Genomic DNA, 18,010 nt, shown 5'->3' on the forward strand with positions numbered 1-18,010 from the left:
TCAAGTCAGGCATGACAGAATATCCGCTTATCTGGATGCGAGCAACATCAACAACATTCAAGAAGATTGATGTCATTTTGGACCAAACAGTCAACTTCTCTAGTATCCTAACCTCCATTCTGAACATTCATTCCCATAGTGGTTGCATTATGTACCGTGTATAAAATGCACCACACTTACTCACCTCAACTATTACAATTATGCCTCCCAAACACACAACTCTACCACCAAAGATTTAGGCTCAATGGCAACACCATTCTAACTTGGAAATATGTTGCCATTCCTTCATCGTCACTGGCTCTAAACTGTGGAACTCCCTCCTCAATTATACCATGCGAGTACCTTCATCAGAATGCTGCAACTGTTCAAGATAGTGATTCACCACCTCTTTCTCCAAGGATATGTGTTAGATAACAAACGATGACCTTGCCAGTGAAGGTGGGGGGGGGGGGGGGGGGGGGGAAGGAGGATATAAAATCAGATAAGCAAACCATTTTCTCCCCGTAATCAGAATTTAAACTATTTGCAAATCAAAAATATTGGCCTACAAATTCTTTCCCTGCTCAATGCATACAAAAAAAAATGGACTGAAGTGGTGGAATGCAGGGGATCCATAGCTGTTAGTCCTGTTAGGCAATGCTTCGATTCTGACTGATTTGTACAACAGAATGTGTATTTAAAATGAATAATACATTGATTTTATTGATGTGCTTGTTAAGCATTTATCATTAGACCAGAGGTAAAACTAAATGAGAGGTAATTAACATCATGGGCCCAAAATTAAAATCAGAGCTGACCAGTCTTTCTTACTACTGCTAGAATTCCATCCACTGCACCAACTGTTAGCTCCAGTTTGTAAAGTAAACTGGCACATAGTCTTAAAACAAAATAAAGCAGTTGGATAGTAACAACATTGATAGATGCAAGGAAAATGGCATTGGACAGGAGGCGGGTCCAGATGGAAGCCAAAGACAGCCAAAGTTAAGTGCAGTACACCATGGGCTCCAAGAGATCATCCTACAGCATGGAATTACCCATAGACAGCTGTATGTTATAGTGGCTTTACACAATGGTTCACCATTCACAGCTACTACAGTAATTCCACTGTGACAACCATCTCATAGCCTGCCCTCACAGAGCCATTCCTTCTCTCATACTCAAGCATATTTCACATCTCACACATACCTTTAGCTCTTCGATCATGAGAGCCATCTTCTAGGCTTCCTTCACACTAGAGTAATCACCTTTTCAAAAAGATGAAGATGCAATTTAAAACAATAATAGGAGGTATGGTGCAACCAATTGCATGGACAGAAGTTGTTTTGTTCCAAGCATGCTGAATTAATGACATGGTGTGACCTTGATGTGCAGTGCCTAATTCCATGCAAGTCATCTACCGTTTACAAGTTCTAGTAAAGATTAACTCATTTTTGCAGATGATTTTTTCTCAAATTCCACTAATAATGATACTTAAATTTGGAGTGGGAACAGGCATTCACATTGCACAACAGCAAGTCCCTGGTGGATCAAGCCCCTGCACTAATTGCAAGTAACCAAGCCTGGCACTGCAGAGGATAATCAAAACACATAGGTCACTCAAAAGGCAACTGAGCTCAGGCCAAATGAATGGATGATGGATTCTGTAGCCCGTTCCATGTGGAAAAGCTAATGACTTTACCAACAGAAATTATTGTAATGTCTGAGTTGAACATAGCTTTTGTCAGCCCATTTTTATTGCAATCTCTCACTTGTACTTTACGCATCTATTTATAAAATGCAAAAAAAAACATAGCATGTGAAATCCTAAGTATTTTCCTCAATGTGGCCAGTCACTGAACAATTTACACACATGTACCCCAGATTTCTATTCTCATACTCTTTCAAAAAACTGTGCCCTCCAGTTTATAGCCCCTTATCTAGTTTGCTCATACTGAAATGACTTTTCAGATTTTTCTTTGTGTTCACCCTTCCAGAAGCTGTCTTAAAATGTATTACTTTCATCCTCACAGGACACTTCACGTTCTGTATTGTCTGCAAATTCAGAAGTTCTGCCTGTGCATTCAAGTTCAAGTCACGTTGGCATAATAAGCAGCAGTCCTTGGACCAACGTCTGGGGGAAAAACACTTCCTTTCAGTCCAAAAAAATAACTATTCCCTTCCACTGTTTCCTATTCCCCAGTTAATTTTCTATCCATGATGTTCCATAATCTTTAAGATAGCATGGTCTAACATAAGTCCTCAGCAACTGCAATTTCTTCAGTGACTTTGTTAATATGTCAAAAACATCAAGTTAGTCAATACAATATACTTTTAAAAAATCTATGTTGGTCTTACTAATGTATCCACAGTTGTTCATGTGCCAATAACTACGAAAAAATTCTAAGTTCGATATGGGTTTGAGTCTGGCTTTAAATAAATTCAAGGATCAGCCTCAGTGGAGGGGCAATGACTAATATCTGAGTAACAAATGCAGGAACCGCAACAGTTATACCGTTCATTCTGAAGTAAAAGGACAGAAGGAAAAGCAACCCAACCATTGCCTAAAAAGTTGAGGATAGAATTAGATCCAAACAGGAGGCATATACATTTACCAGAAAGTCACAGGTCTAAGGATTGGCAACAGTTTAGAATTCAACAACAAAGGACAAAAGTTTGATTAAAAGAGGGAAAATAAATTACAATCAGAAAGTTGCAAGGAATATAGGAGACTGAAAAATCTTCTACAGGTATACAAAAAAAAACAACAAAATTAGTGAAGACAAATGTAGATCCCAGTCACAAACAAGACAATTTATAATGGGGAAGAAATGGCAGAGCAATGAAATAAATACTTTGGCTCTGCCTTCAGAGGAGGACACAAGTAGCTTTCTAGAAATGATAAGAAAACAAGAGTCCAATGAAGAGGAATGAAAGGAGATGAGTAAAAAAAAAATGCTGGTGAAGTTAATGGTACTAAAGCCCTTGTTTAAAGCCTGATAATCTGCACTCCAGAGTACTATAAGAGGTAGCTAAGGAAACAATGGATGCATTAGTTGTCATATTCCAAAGTCTATAGATTATGAATCAGTTCTTGCCAATTGGAAGGGGGAAGTGTAACAGCACTATTGAAAACAAAAGGTGGGAGAGAGAAGACAGGGCAGACTACACTTGGAGCTAAGTAAATGGCTGGAGTTTTACTTATTGTTTGCTGGCAAAATCCAACAGCATTGACTGATGAACATAGAAATTAGGAGGAGGAAGCCATTCAGCCCCCTTGAGCCTGCTCCACTATTTAGTGAGATGACAGCTAATCTCACCATTAACTTCACCTGTGCTTTCCTGCTTATGCCTAGTAACCTTATTTCCAAGAATTTCTCAATCCCCACCGTAAAAAATATTCAAAGCTTTTGCTTCCAACAGCAATAGGTGAACAAACCCAGCACAAAGCAGGGTGTGGAGTATAGGTATGGAGCAGCCTCTCAGGAATAGTTTCAATAGTTAACAAGATTTCTGGCTCTTTCTCATCTCCTACAGAATGCTCTTTATGTTATTTACTATATGTTCTCCATTACTCTTGCACCAGGGAGGCAACAAAACATGTAGGATTTATATTACTAGTTAAAGAAACAGTTTCTCCAATGACTACAGATTGCCCTACGACTACTGCATTTCTATCCTCACTGCATCTTCCCCCTTGTAGTCCTTTGTCCATGATGCAATGGTCTGGACTGGAGACCAAGGTGTTTTCATCTCTAGATCATCTAATGCCATAACAGTTTATGAGTGGCCCACACCCAGGATTCCGACATTTCCTGTCTCAGCTGCCCTTTTTTTTAATGCCAACCTTATTATCCGGAACTCTAGCTGTGAGGCAACCACCTTCTGGAAATGTACACAATCTAGGGAAGTTTCATCTCTTATTTCTATGGTGACTATCACTGCTCAAGATCAGTAACCGAGTCCTTTAGCACAAGCAGCCAGATGAATTTCTTAAACACACAGCTCCTCCAGGAGGGATGAAGCATCCTTAAGTTCCCACATGACATCTGGAATTGCAGTATGTCCACTGTTATAAACATTTTACATTTATCAAGTCCTTGGTTGACATCATCTGTATTTGATATCTGGAGACTAGTGGAATCAGATACAATTATTGCATTTTAGAGGCTTTCAGACAGACATTTCAAAAGGCAAGACAAAGGAGGATACGGTCCTAATGCAGACAAGTGGGATTAGTGTAGATGGACAAAAAGGTTGGCATGGACATGGTGGGCTGAAGGGTCAGTTTGTGCTGTACAACTCTGACTCCAATCAAACACCTTCACTTTAAATTAAATAAAACACTCTTTGTTTACACATACTCACTTTTTTAAAAAAAACTTAAAATTCCCAGTTTAAAGTGCGTTTAAATCATTGTCTCAATTTAGAGATTTTCTTCATTGGCTTATTTATACATTATTAATATATGCAGTAGCAATTTAAAGAACCGGTCATAAATTATTGATCTATATTTCTGGAATGTATGTATGTATGTAGGGAAAGGGGGAGAATTTCCAATAGGAATGCAGTTCTACATATGTAAATGAAATGTAGAATAAAATATTCATCCCTCTATTATCACTATCTAAACAGAAGCAGGTTGAACATAGACAGAAACCTTGGTATAATTTGGAACAGAATTTTTGATTCATGCCTTGTGTAATATTCCTGAAATACTGTGTGCTTGGGTAAACAAATGCTTAAAAGCTCCAATTCCAGAAAGGCACACATGCAGTCTGAAAGCATGTCCATAGGTGATTCAGTGCATGCTAGAATTTCCAAGCTTGCCATAATAGGCCATCAGGATCTACGCCTTCTTAGAATAGAAGTAGATTCCATTGAGTGCCTTAAGGAACCCATATTAAAAGGTAGCTGATATTAGTGAGTGACCTTTATAAAGTTACTCCACTACTTATAGAGCAATAAAGAACATTTTTACCTGACTCGAAGTACAGTAAAGGAACCATCCTTCATTCCTAAAGCAAGTTGTGATCCATCACTACTGAAAGCAACAGAGCGTACCGCCTCTTCCATGTTACAACGCGCAATAAGAGCATGGTCAACAAGACTCCATAAACTGTAGGAAAAAAAACACCACATTGTCAAGACATTTATGACTGCCATAGAAAGATGCAGCACGGAAGCAGGTCCTTAGGCCCATTGAGTCCACATTGTTCATCAAGCACCCATTTACACTAATCCTACATTGATCTCATGCTTTATTCTCCCCAGACTCTAATCGACTCCTCCCAGATTTTACCACTCACTGGCATACTAGGGTCAATTTATAGCAACTAATTAACATGCAAACTCCATACAGACAGAACCCAAGGTCAGGATTGAAGCCAAGTCTGTGGTGTTGCGAGGCAGTGACTCTACTAGCTGTGCCACTGTGCCCTCCTGAAAAATCATGATTCAGTCACTTTGAAATAGAAATTTAGCTTTTTGGCCCCCAAATAGATTCCCCCTGCCCACCCCAAACTTCTACCAGGACTTCCCAAAAAAATCAAAAGGCAACGCTAACATACTTTTTTCCTTAAATAAGCAGAACAATTATAATTTATGTTTATATTTGAGAATTAGGAGTTGAAGGCAAATTTACACCATGAATTTTGACTGATCAACAGTTTAAATCAGGCAGGGTTTAAAATTGGGTACTCAACCCAAATACACTCAGTTCTCACTTACATAGTACATTCGCATTTGGAGCTAATATTTATACATATTAACATCAAAAACAAGAAATGCTGGAAATACACAGCAGATTATTCATCATCTGCAGAGAAGACAGGTAAATTAACATTCAGGTTACAGCCCACTTTTATAATTGAAATAAAGCATACTTTTATATTCATTCAGTTCTTGGGACACCAATGGCAAGACCAGTATTCATTGCTCATCTCCAACAGCATTTGAGAAGGTGGTGGTGAGCCATGTTATTTAACTGCTTGCAGCCATTCTGAAGTACTCCCACAGTACTGTTGGGTTGCAGGTTCCAGGATTTAATCACAGTAACAATGAAGTAAAGGAAAAATATTCCCAAGTCAGGATAGCTTGCGACTTGGAAGGAAACCTGCAGTAATGGTGTTCCCGTGCACTTGTTGCTCTTGTCGTATAGGTTGTGGGTTTGTAAGTTCTGTCAAAGTAGCTTGGCAGGTAACTGCAGTGCATTTCGTAGATAATGAACACTATATCCACTGTTGTGCTACTGGTGAAGGGAATGAATATTTAGAGTGATGAATGGTGAACCAATCAAACAGGCTGCTTTGTCCTGGAGGGTGTCATGCTTCTTGAAAGTACTTGGAGATTCCTGCATCCAGGCAAGTGGAGATTAATCTGCATGACTCCTGACTCGTGCCTTCTTAAAAGTGGAAAGGCTTTGAGATGTCAGGAGCAAAGTTATTTGTAACAGGTTACTGAGCTTTTGACCTATTTTGAGCATGCTATGAAAGTGTAACTAGTCCAGTTGAACTTCAAATGATCACCAGAATGTTGATGGTGGTGGGCTCAACAATATTAATGCCAACGAATGTCAAGGGGAGGTGGTTCGACACCGTCTTGTTTGGGATGGTCACTGCCTGACAGCTTAGTAGTGCAAATGTTACTTGCCAATCAGTCCATACTCAAATTCCATCAAGGTCTTGCAGCATGCTGGTATGGGCTACTTCATTTGTTAGAGTTATGAACAGAATTGAATATTATGCAATCACTGAAAAACATCCCTACTCCTTACCTATTTATGGAAGGAAGGTCATTGATGAAACATCCAAAGAAAATCCAGCCTAGAACACTGCTCTGACCAACACTGACATAATGTCCTGCAGCTGGGATGATTGATCTCCAACAACCAAGAACATTTTCCTTTGTACAAGGTACATCTCCAAACACTGGAATGTTTTACTTTTGATGCCCATTGACTTTAGTTTTATCCAGATGCCTTGATGCCACACTTAGTGGAGTGTTGTCTTGATGTCAAGGGCAATTACTCTCATCTTACCTCTGTGGTCCATATTTGATTACATTTGGAGCCAAGTGGTCCTTGTGGAAATGAAACTGAGCAATGGTGAACACATTATGAAGACTAGGTGCCGCATCAGCCAGATTGGATTGCCCTGCTTTTCATAAATAGAGCACACCAGGGCAATTTTCCAAATTATTAGGTGGATGCCAATATGGTAACAACACTAAACAACTGAGCCAGAGACCCAGCTTGTTCACGAGCTCAGGTCTTTGGTACTATAGCTGGTTTCCTAGCTTGAGCTGCGTCCTGTGCTCTCAGCCCATTCCTGATATCATGCAAAGTCAATTGAATTGGCTAGACATGGGCTCGTTCATGGTTGAATCATGGGAGGAAGCTAAAAAGGATCAGCTTCTTGCTGAACATTGTTAATGCTTCACTCGTCTCTAGTACACACATGCTGGACCTTGGCATTATTGAGCATAGGGATATTCTTGGAGCCTACTGCTCCTGTTAGTAGCCCACCACAAATTATTACTAGACCTGTTAAAATTTCAGATCTGTTGGTTGTGAGATCATTTATCTCTGTTCATTCAATGCTGTTTTTGCTGTTTAGCATTCACATAATCATGTACTGCAGCTTCATTAGACTGGCAAGCTTCTCGTGCTGTTAGAGCTGCAGTCATCCAGGCAATTGGAGATTATTCCATGGTACTCCTGATTTACGATGGAAAGGATATGAGGTGTCAGGAAGTGAGTCACTTGCCACATCTGACCTGATCTCATAGTCACAGTATTTATGCAGTTGGTCCAATTGAATTTCTGGTCAATGTTGATCACCAGGATGTTGATTGGGGAGGTGGGGGGGGGGGGGGTGAGGTTTAAAATGCCATGAGTCAATTTGACATTTGTTGTATATGGTCATTGCCAGGCACATTTGTGGCACAAATGTTACATGCTGAGGCTTGAGCATTGTTCAGGTCTTACTGCATGCAAGTGCAGATCGCTTCTTTTGCTATGAAGTTGTGAATGGATTTGAACATTGTACAATCAAATTTCATTTCTAATGCTTACAATGAAGCAACTGAAGATGGCTGTGCTAAGACACTGCCTGAGGAAATACTGAAATATTGCTTAAGACTGAAATGATTAACCTCCACAACCATCCATCTTTGTATGAGGTATGAACCACCTAGAACGGGAGGTCACTTCAGTTATCTTAACAGCAGCCTACATCCCACCCCAAGCGAATGTGAAACCTGCACTCAATGAGCTATAGTCCGTGATCAACAGCCTTAAAACAGGATACCGAGGCCCTCTTCATCATAGCCAGTGACTTCAACCAGCCAACTTCAAGAGCGTGTTACCAAAATTCTTCTATCCCACCAGGGCTCCAAATACCCTTGACCATTGCTACATAACCAAAGACACCTACAGATCCATCACGCACCCACACTTTGGGACATCAGACCACCAGGCCGTGCTCCTTCTCTCCGTGTACAAACAGAAACTGAAACACGAGGATCCAGTACAGAAAGTCATACAGTGCTGGTCTAGGGAAATAGAGGAGCTTCTATGCGACTGATCTGAGTTAGTAGACTGGTCCATATACAAAGGCTCAGCAGCCAGCCTAGGTGAACATGTCACCACTGTCATGGACTTCATCAGCAAGTGTGTAGAGGACTACGTACAAAAGGTCAATCCAGGCATTCCCAAACCAAAAATGAAAGATGAAACGGGAGATTTACTCCCTACTGAAGTCCAGGACTATGATGTTCAAATTGGGTGACCCCGGCCTATACAAGAAAATCAAGATACGACCTCAGTAAAGCTATCAGAGATGCCAAGGGACACTACCAATCCGAAAGAGAGTCCCAGACAGCTGTCAGTTGTGGCAGGGTTTATATGTCATAATGGGCTACAAAACAAGGTCGAGGTATATCACCGATAACAGCACATCCCTTCCCAATGAGCTTAATGCATTCTATGCATGTTTTGAACAGAAGGAGAATGGAATGTCACCAGCTGCCCAGATAGCCTCCAATGCACCTGTACCCACAGTCACCACTGCAGATGTCAGATCAGTCTTCCAGAGAGTAAGCCTATGGAAAGCATCTGGACCAGATGGAGTTCCTGGCCATGTCCTGAGATCCTGGGCAGATCAGCTGGCAGGGGTATTTGCAGACATTTTTGACCTCTCCCTACTTCAATCTGAGGTCCCCACCTGCTTTAAAACCACTATCATCCTGGTACCAAAAAAAAAGGTAATGTGCCTTAATGACTACAATCCAGTGGCTCCAACATACACCATCACGAATAACTTCGAGAGGCTGGTCATGGCACACATCAACTCCAGCCTCCCAGGCAGCCTCGACCCACTGCAATACACCTACGGCTGAAACAGGTCCACGGTGGACACCATCTCCCTGCCCTACACTCATCTCTGGAGCATCTGGATAGTAAAGATACCTACGTCAGGCTACTATTCATTGACTACAGCTCCACTTCAATACCTTAATTCCAAGGAAACTCATCTCCAAACGCCTGGACCTGTGATTCAACACCACCTTTTGCAACAGGATTCCTCTACTTCCTGACCAACAGACCACAATCAGCTAGGATAGGCAGCAACACCTCTTCCACAATCATTCTCAGCACTGGTGCCCCACAAGGCTGCATCCTCAACCCCTGCTCTACTCCCTATACACTTACGACTGTCACAAACCAGCAACAAAAGAAACACACTGAGCATGATTCAGTGTTAAAAACTATTTTATTAATCACTACTTATGATAATACGTAAAATAAAAGTAAAAAAAATGTTAGTATGTTAGAATTCAAGAATGTTAAACCTCGAACGTTAACCCCAAAACTAAACTCGTCGTGTGTGTGTGTGACAAAGTCCAAAACTCCCAGTTCCGGAATGGTTCTTAAAGTTCAGTTCCGCAAGCCATAAGGTGAAACATGAGCAAGGGCTTCTTCAACAACCACCATTGTCTGAAGATAAGATGTAGATGTAGAAAAACAGAGAGAGAGTAAATACGAAATCCAAATGTTCCACGATGGAACCCAAACGACACTTCAGTGTTTACTCGGTAGTGACTTCCTCACCCCGAAAAGCATCCGAACCGTGGTCGTCCACACACAAATACCTGTTTCCTTCTACAGGTCCGCAACAAAGTGAACTCCACCGGATTACTTCCAACTTCCATACATGGATTTCAGTGGCAAACACAGTTATTGTTTCTCATCCATCGATAGAGAAAACAAGCAGGCTGGTGTCTCTCTCCCTTCTCTCTCTCTCTTTCTTCTTCTTCAACAACGTCATTACGTCCTTTATCTTCTATTGACGTAAGCACGCCCCACACACACATACACACACACTCTCTATCTTAAAGGGACTTTCACTGAGTCCGTAACACCTCCCACCTAAAAAAAAATTTTCCCAAGAAAATTTTAACCGCGCATAGTTAGTAATTTTAATAATTATCATGCTACACAACTACAGACTATCAGATTAGTACAGATACATGTTTCCCATTTAACATCGGGAAAGACAATCAGCAATCACATTATCTTTGCCTTTAATGTGAGTTATCATGAGATCAAACTCTTGCAAAATTAAACTCCAGTTTAACAGCCTTCTGTTCTTGTTTTTGACTCGGCTCAGAAACACCAATGGGTTATGATCTGTATACACAGTCAATGGTTTCTGAGCGGTGCAAACATATACACTGAAATGTTGCAAGGCTAAAACAAGCGACAGTAATTCTTTCTCTATGGTGGAATAATTCTTTTGATGCTCATTAAATTTCTTTGAAAAGTAAGCTACAGGATGGTCAATATCATCAAGGTCACCCTTCTGCAACAACACAGCTCCTGCAGCTTCATCACTGGCATCTACTGCTAATGAAAATGGCTTTTCAAAGTCAGGTGTTCTGAGCACAGGATGGTGGCATAAAATGGCTTTCAGTTTCTCAAATGCTTCTTGACAAGAATCTGTCCAAACAAACTTTACTCCCTTCTTCAGAAGATTAGTTAGGGGAAGAGCAATATCAGCAAAATTTTTACAAAATTTTCGATAATATCCAACCATTCCCAAAAATCTTCTAACAGTCCTCATACCTGTGGGAATAGGGAACTCAGATATTGCTTGAACTTTTGCCTGAACAGGAGCTTGCTTGCCTTGACCTACAACATAACCAAGATACGTCACAGTGGCATGGCCAAATTCACTTTTAGCCAAGTTAACTGTAAGGTTAGCCTTGGAAAGTCTTTCAAACAACCTTTCTAACGCAGAGATGTGATCCTCCCATGTATCATTCCCAGTCACTAAGTTGTCAATGTAGGCATCTGTATGTTTTAACCCATGAATCACTGAATTAATCATTCTTTGAAATGTTGCCGGAGCATTTTTCATTCCAAATGGCAAAACATTGTATTCATACAATCCAGAAGGGGTTACAAAGGCTGAAATCTCCCTTCCTCTATCTGTTAATGGAACACACCAGTACCCTTTTAATAGGTCAATCTTTGTAAGAAATTTTGCCTTTCCCACTCTGTCTATGCAATCATCCACCCTAGGAATAGGGTAAGCATCTGACTTTGTTACAGCATTCACTTTCCTGTAATCTGTGCAAAATCTAACAGTTCCATCAGGTTTAGGTACAATAACACAGGGCGAACTCCAATTTGAACTAGAATGTCTAATAATATCATTTTCCAACATGTATTTTATTTCCTGATCAACAAGTTTACTTTTTTCCACATTCATTCGATATGGGTGTTGTTTGATTGGTTTTGCATCCCCAACATCAACATCATGGGTAATTATCGATGTTCTGTTTGGAACATCTGGGAACAGATTTTTAAATTTTAAAATTAATTCTCTCATCTGTTGTTTTTGTGAAACTTGTAAATGGTCCAACTTCATTTCAAGGTTCTCCATGATATTTTGGTTTTTTAGTTTTGATGGAACAATATTTGGTCTAAATTGGCCTTCCTCAACATCAACATCAGGCATTCTAGAAACAACCTTTTCACCATCCACCAAGGCCACAACTGAATCCCTCTCATAATAAGGTTTTAGCATGTTTACATGACAGAGTTGTGTTTTCTTGCGTCTATCTGGTGTTTTGATTATATATGTTAGATCAGTCACTCGAGATTCAATAACATAGGGTCCAGAAAAACGAGCTTGCAAGGGATTATTTTGGCTAGGGAAAAATACCAACACCTTTTGCCCCACTGCGAATGTCCTAGGCCGAGCACGTCTATCAAAATATGTCTTCATTCTTATCTGGCTTGTTTTCAGATTCTCTCTCGCTAGCTGGCAGACTCTCTCCAACCGAGTTTTAAATTTTTAGACATAGTCCAACAGACTCAAGTGAACTTCCTCATTAACCCATTGCTCTCTTAACAACTCCATTTTTGACATAATATCCAATTGGCACTTTTTCAATCTCCTCACATGAGAGAGCTTTTTCTTTCAATTCTGTCAACTCAGGGTCCTTTGTCTGTTCCACCATAAAATCCTTCCTTGACAAAGACAAATCTTTAAATTCAGGCTCACTATAAGGATGTTGATCCTCCAGTGAAGACAGAAAAGTCTCAGATACGGCATCAAAATTTTCTTCCTGTTTAGGACTGTCACAAGGAACCACATCAGACTGCACCAGACTGTCTGTCTTGGCTAATTCTTTAGCTCTAGCTCGAGTCACCGCACATGATGGGTAAACATCTGGATCATCCTCAGACTCATCAATCCTTGGTTTGGTTGTTAACCGTACCACAGGATCACTTTCTCCATTTGCAAGGTCATTTCCCAATAACAAAGAAACTCCTTCCACTGGCAAACTAGGTCTTATCCCTATCTCGACTGGTCCTTCTACGAACTTTGACTTTAAAATCACCCTGTGAAAAGGGACAGACATGGTCTCACCTGTAACGCCTCGTACTAGATTTACTTCACCAGTGTCACTTTCTTCACCAAAATTTAAAACACTGTCCAGCAAGAGAGATTGACTAGCCCCAGTATCTCTAAGAATTTTCACTGGCACCTGGGGTGACTCATCATTCAGTGAAACAAAACCCTCTGATACATACGAACGGAATTCCTTTCTCACCTCCTCCAACTTTTCCGCTTTTCCCTCTTGCAAGGACTGATCTTTAACAGCATCTCCTAAACCTTTTTGATTTTTAATTGCCTGAAAGCAAGCATTGGGCCCAGCTTCCTTCTTTTTCTTCAAAAGGGCACAATTAGATATCACGTGGCCAGGTTTCCTACAGTAATAACAAGTACGCTCAACAGGTTTCTCCAGCCCTGGCTTCTTTTCATCTTTTCCTTTTTGATTACCTCCCAATTTAATCTCTGGTTTACCTGGATTGTCTTTGTAACTCTTTTGAAAGGTTTTAGGTTGTCCCCATTTGGATTTATGGGTTAAAGCATAATCATCTGCCAACCTAGCAGTTTCTTGTAAAGTTTCCACTGCCTTTTCATTTAAATATGTTGTTAATTCAGCTGGAACACATCTTTTAAAGTCTTCCACCAGTATCAATTCTGTCAATTTATCATAATCCCCATCTACATTTTTAGCCAGGCACCATCGTTCAAAACATATTCTCTTTCCATTGGCAAATTCCATATAAGTCTGATCTGTAGATTTCCTCAAGTCTCTGAATTTTTGTCTATAAGCCTCAGGGACCAATTCATAGGCCTTCAAAATAGCTTGTTTTACCTTGGTATAATCAGCTGCATCCTCAACAGACAAAGCAGAATAAGCTTTTTGAGCTTTACCTTTAATCACACTCTGTACCATAAGAGCCCATCCTTTCCTTGGCCAGTTTGAACTCACAGCAACCTTTTCAAAATGTTGGAAATACTGATCAACCTGATCTTCCTCAAACGGAGGGACTAATCGAACCTCCCTACTGGCTGAAAAACCATCATCAGAATCAGATTCCGAACTCCTACGCTTCATTTGTAACTCATGCTGCCTCTTTTTCTCCTCGTTATCCAGCTCCATCCTCTTCAATTCCATCTGCTTCATTGCTAGATCAGCCTCTATCTTCATCTGAGTTAGCTTTTGTTCAGTCTCTAATTTCTTTTGTTCGGCCTCTAATCTCTTTTGCTCTCGTTCAGCTTCTAATTTATTTTGTTCTCGTTCAGCTTCTATCTTTGCCAGCTGCACCTGTGCCTCAGAAATTGCTATTTCACTGCCAGGAAACTGTTTTAACACTTCCTTCTCAAACACCTTCTTTTCCACATAATGGCCAGCTATCAGTCTCTGAATATCTGCCTTTCTCATAGACTGCTTTACTTCTGTAAGGTTTAGCCTGGTAGCAATCTTTATCAAATCATCCTTTTTCGCCACCTCCAATCCCTTTTGGGTTGGTGACTCCAAAAATGCCTTAATATCCATTGCTGCTGGTTTCCACACACACAAGCCAATTAAAAAGAATTTATCAGACCTTCCTCAAAAATCTTTGGATTGAATCTCGAACAAATCTCGTCAATCTGGGGTACAATCCCAGACGACACTCGTTAACCTTGGGAACGATCCCGGACGAATCTTGTTAACCTTGGGAACGATCCCGGACGAGCCCCCAATTTTGTCACAAACCAGCAACAAAAGAAACACACTGAGCATGATTCAGTGTTAAAAACTATTTTATTAATCACTACTTATGATAATACGTAAAATAAAAGTAAAAAAAAATGTTAGTATGTTAGAATTCAAGAATGTTAAACCTCGAACGTTAACCCCAAAACTAAACTCGTCGTGTGTGTGTGTGACAAAGTCCAAAACTCCCAGTTCCGGAATGGTTCTTAAAGTTCAGTTCCGCAAGCCATAAGGTGAAACATGAGCAAGGGCTTCTTCAACAACCACCATTGTCTGAAGATAAGATGTAGATGTAGAAAAACAGAGAGAGAGTAAATACGAAATCCAAATGTTCCACGATGGAACCCAAACGACACTTCAGTGTTTACTCGGTAGTGACTTCCTCACCCCGAAAAGCATCCGAACCGTGGTCGTCCACACACAAATACCTGTTTCCTTCTACAGGTCCGCAACAAAGTGAACTCCACCGGATTACTTCCAACTTCCATACATGGATTTCAGTGGCAAACACAGTTATTGTTTCTCATCCATCGATAGAGAAAACAAGCAGGCTGGTGTCTCTCTCCCTTCTCTCTCTCTCTTTCTTCTTCTTCAACAACGTCATTACGTCCTTTATCTTCTATTGACGTAAGCACGCCCCACACACACATACACACACACTCTCTATCTTAAAGGGACTTTCACTGAGTCCGTAACACGACTGCGTGGTCAGATTCTGCTCTAACTCCATCTACAAGTTTGCAGATGACACCATCGTAGTGGGCCAAATCTCACATAACAATGTTGGAGTATAGGAAGGAGATAGAGAGCCTTGTGGCATGGTGTCATGACAACAACCTTTCTGTCAATGTCAGCAAAACAATACACCTGGTCATTGATTTCTGGAAGGGGGGGGGCAGTGCACACACTCCTGTTTACATCAACAGTGCTGAGGTTGAGAGGGTTGAAAGCTTCAAGTTCCTAGGAGTGAACATCATCAATAGCCTGTCCTGGTCCAACCATGTAGACACCATGGCCAAGAAAGTGCACCAGAAATTCTGCTTCCTCAGGAGGCTAAAGAAATTTGCATGTCCCCTTTAACCCTCACCAATTTTTATAGATGCACCAAAGAAAGCATCACGGCTTGGTATGGCAACTGCTCTGCCTCAGACACCAAGAAACTGCAGAGAGTTGTGGATGCAGCTCAGCACATCATGGAAACCAGCCTCCCCTCCATGGACTCTGTCTACACTTCTCACTGCCTTGGTAAAGCAGCCAACATAATCAAAAACCCCACCCACCCCAGACTCTTGTCTCGCCTCCTATTGGGCATAAGATACAAAAGACTGAAAACACATACTACCAGGTTCAAGAACAGCTTCCATCTTGCTGTTATAAGACTATTAAATGGTTGCCTTGTATGATAAGATGAACTCTTGACCTTGTAATCTACTTTGTCTTGGGCTTGCCTGCACTACACTTTCTCTGTAACTCTAATAGTTGATTCTGCATTCTGTTATTGCTTTTCCCTGTACTACATCAGTGTACTGATGTGATGAAATGATCTGTATGGATGGCATGCAAAACAAATGTTTTCTTTTAACTGTACCTCAGTACATGTGACAGTAATAAACCAATTTACCACCCACAAGGAGGTCCCCTTCAGATTATCTGTATCATCCTACTTCCCCTACAGCACTATATCCTGGCCTGGTGCAATCACAAAAACTCCAATCCAACACCACTCAACGTCCCAGCCCATCCCTTGAGGTATTGATGCCCCACTGAATGAACTTCAAACCTCCCCTATGCTTCTCTCCATTACAACCCTAGCCACTTGTCCATATTTCTTCACTCTCCACAATGAATCCCTCCTGGAACCCAAAACCCATTCGAGAACCTCTACAGGCCCTGATGGCAGAAGGGAGTGCAGGGAAGGTCCGTGAGACAGTTCTGTGTGCAAGGCCTGTTTTGTCCTGCAGTCGCAACTGATATGCCTGCAGAGAAGGTCTAAATAGATGGAGATGACAGAGGGCAGTAGAGACAAAGAGATGCTGGGACTGGAAGCAGAACACAGCAGTTATCAGAAATTTTATATAAAAGGGAATACTGTGAAATATGTAGCAGATCAGGCAGTTTCTGTGGGAAGAGTTAATGTTACTGACATATGACCCTACATCAGAACTGTCCAATGTGCCTGAATGGAAGATAGGTGCTGTTCCCCAAACTTGTATTGAGCCTCATTGCTACAATGTAGGAACCTGAAGGGAGGGGTCAGAATTGAAGTGGAATGGAGAACTAGTACCCTTGAAGATCAAATGGAGGTGAGCTACAAAGTAGATACCTAATCGGTATTTAGTTTCTTCAACGTAGAGATAACTATATGTACATTGAAAGCAACACTGGATTAGAAGAAATGCAGTGAATTGTTGCTTCCACTAGAAAGACAGTTTGAGCCCCTGAATGGCAAGAAGGAATGAGGCAGAAGAGTATATGTTATATCTTCTGCAATTACATGGCAACATGACATGAGAATGGGACTAGTTCATGGAAAACAGATCTAGGGAGTCACAGAGGAAACAGTCCCTTCAGTATACTGAAAGGGAAGGGGAAGATGTGTCTGGTGTTGCAAATTATGGAGGATTCTTTTGAATGCCAAGGCTGGTGGGGTAGAAGGTGAGGACAAGAGGAACAACACCTTTGTTCTGCCTGTAATTAGCTAGTATTCAAAAGGCATCAACAGCATGTGTGTCACGTGGACAATCTTGACATTCACCCTACCACAGCCGCTGTTTTCTCCAACTATCCTCCTCTTTGCACTTTGAAAGATACTTGCTTTCTAACTTGTCCAAGTTAGAATGAAAGGTCACTGACCCAAAATATTAACTACTTCTCGCTCCATAGATGCTGCCTGACGAGGTAAGCATCCCCAGCATCTTTTTTGTTCATGTCAGGATCTCAAATAGTTTTTAAATGTTAACTGCAATCCTGCTGCTTAAGGCAATTAACTCCATGATATAATACCACAATTTACTGAAGTGGTACAATGAGTAAGCAACTTGCAGAGAAAATATTTGGGTTATGAACCCTGTGATTTTAGCAGGATCACAACAGATGGTGTACACTGATTCATGCTGGAGTTTAAGGTCAATGGGAGGACACCTCATTGACAGGGGGCAGGCAGCACACAAGATGATTGAAACGATAACAAAATGTTGGAACCACTTTTCTCTCAACTGGCCAGTTATAATAATTCATGCATTAAATGGAAATCAGGTCCCATTGAATTTCTTCAACCAACATAACCAAAAACTCCATAACTATTTTAAAGCTATGGCTACACAGAACTGTTTTGTACACTGCTCCTCTCTTGATAAAACAAAGATTTATATAAAAAAATGCTATTCAACTGCAATATTGTACAAAAATGGAA

General features: G+C 40.8%; 1 protein-coding gene across 2 annotated transcripts in view; it reads right to left on the reverse strand.

The window, feature by feature from the left end:
* LOC127568483 (echinoderm microtubule-associated protein-like 6) overlaps nucleotides 1-18,010 on the reverse strand; it is a 240,932-nt gene that overhangs the window by 132,004 nt on the left and 90,918 nt on the right. For both annotated transcript variants that reach the window (XM_052012286.1, XM_052012285.1), the window contains exon 8: nucleotides 4,958-5,095. In XM_052012286.1, the coding sequence (XP_051868246.1) occupies nucleotides 4,958-5,095 (138 nt within the window). The remainder of the gene's footprint in view (nucleotides 1-4,957; nucleotides 5,096-18,010) is intronic.

The sequence above is a fragment of the Pristis pectinata genome, chromosome 3 (genome assembly GCF_009764475.1).
Source record: "Pristis pectinata isolate sPriPec2 chromosome 3, sPriPec2.1.pri, whole genome shotgun sequence".
Classification (NCBI taxonomy): Eukaryota; Metazoa; Chordata; class Chondrichthyes; order Rhinopristiformes; family Pristidae; genus Pristis; species Pristis pectinata.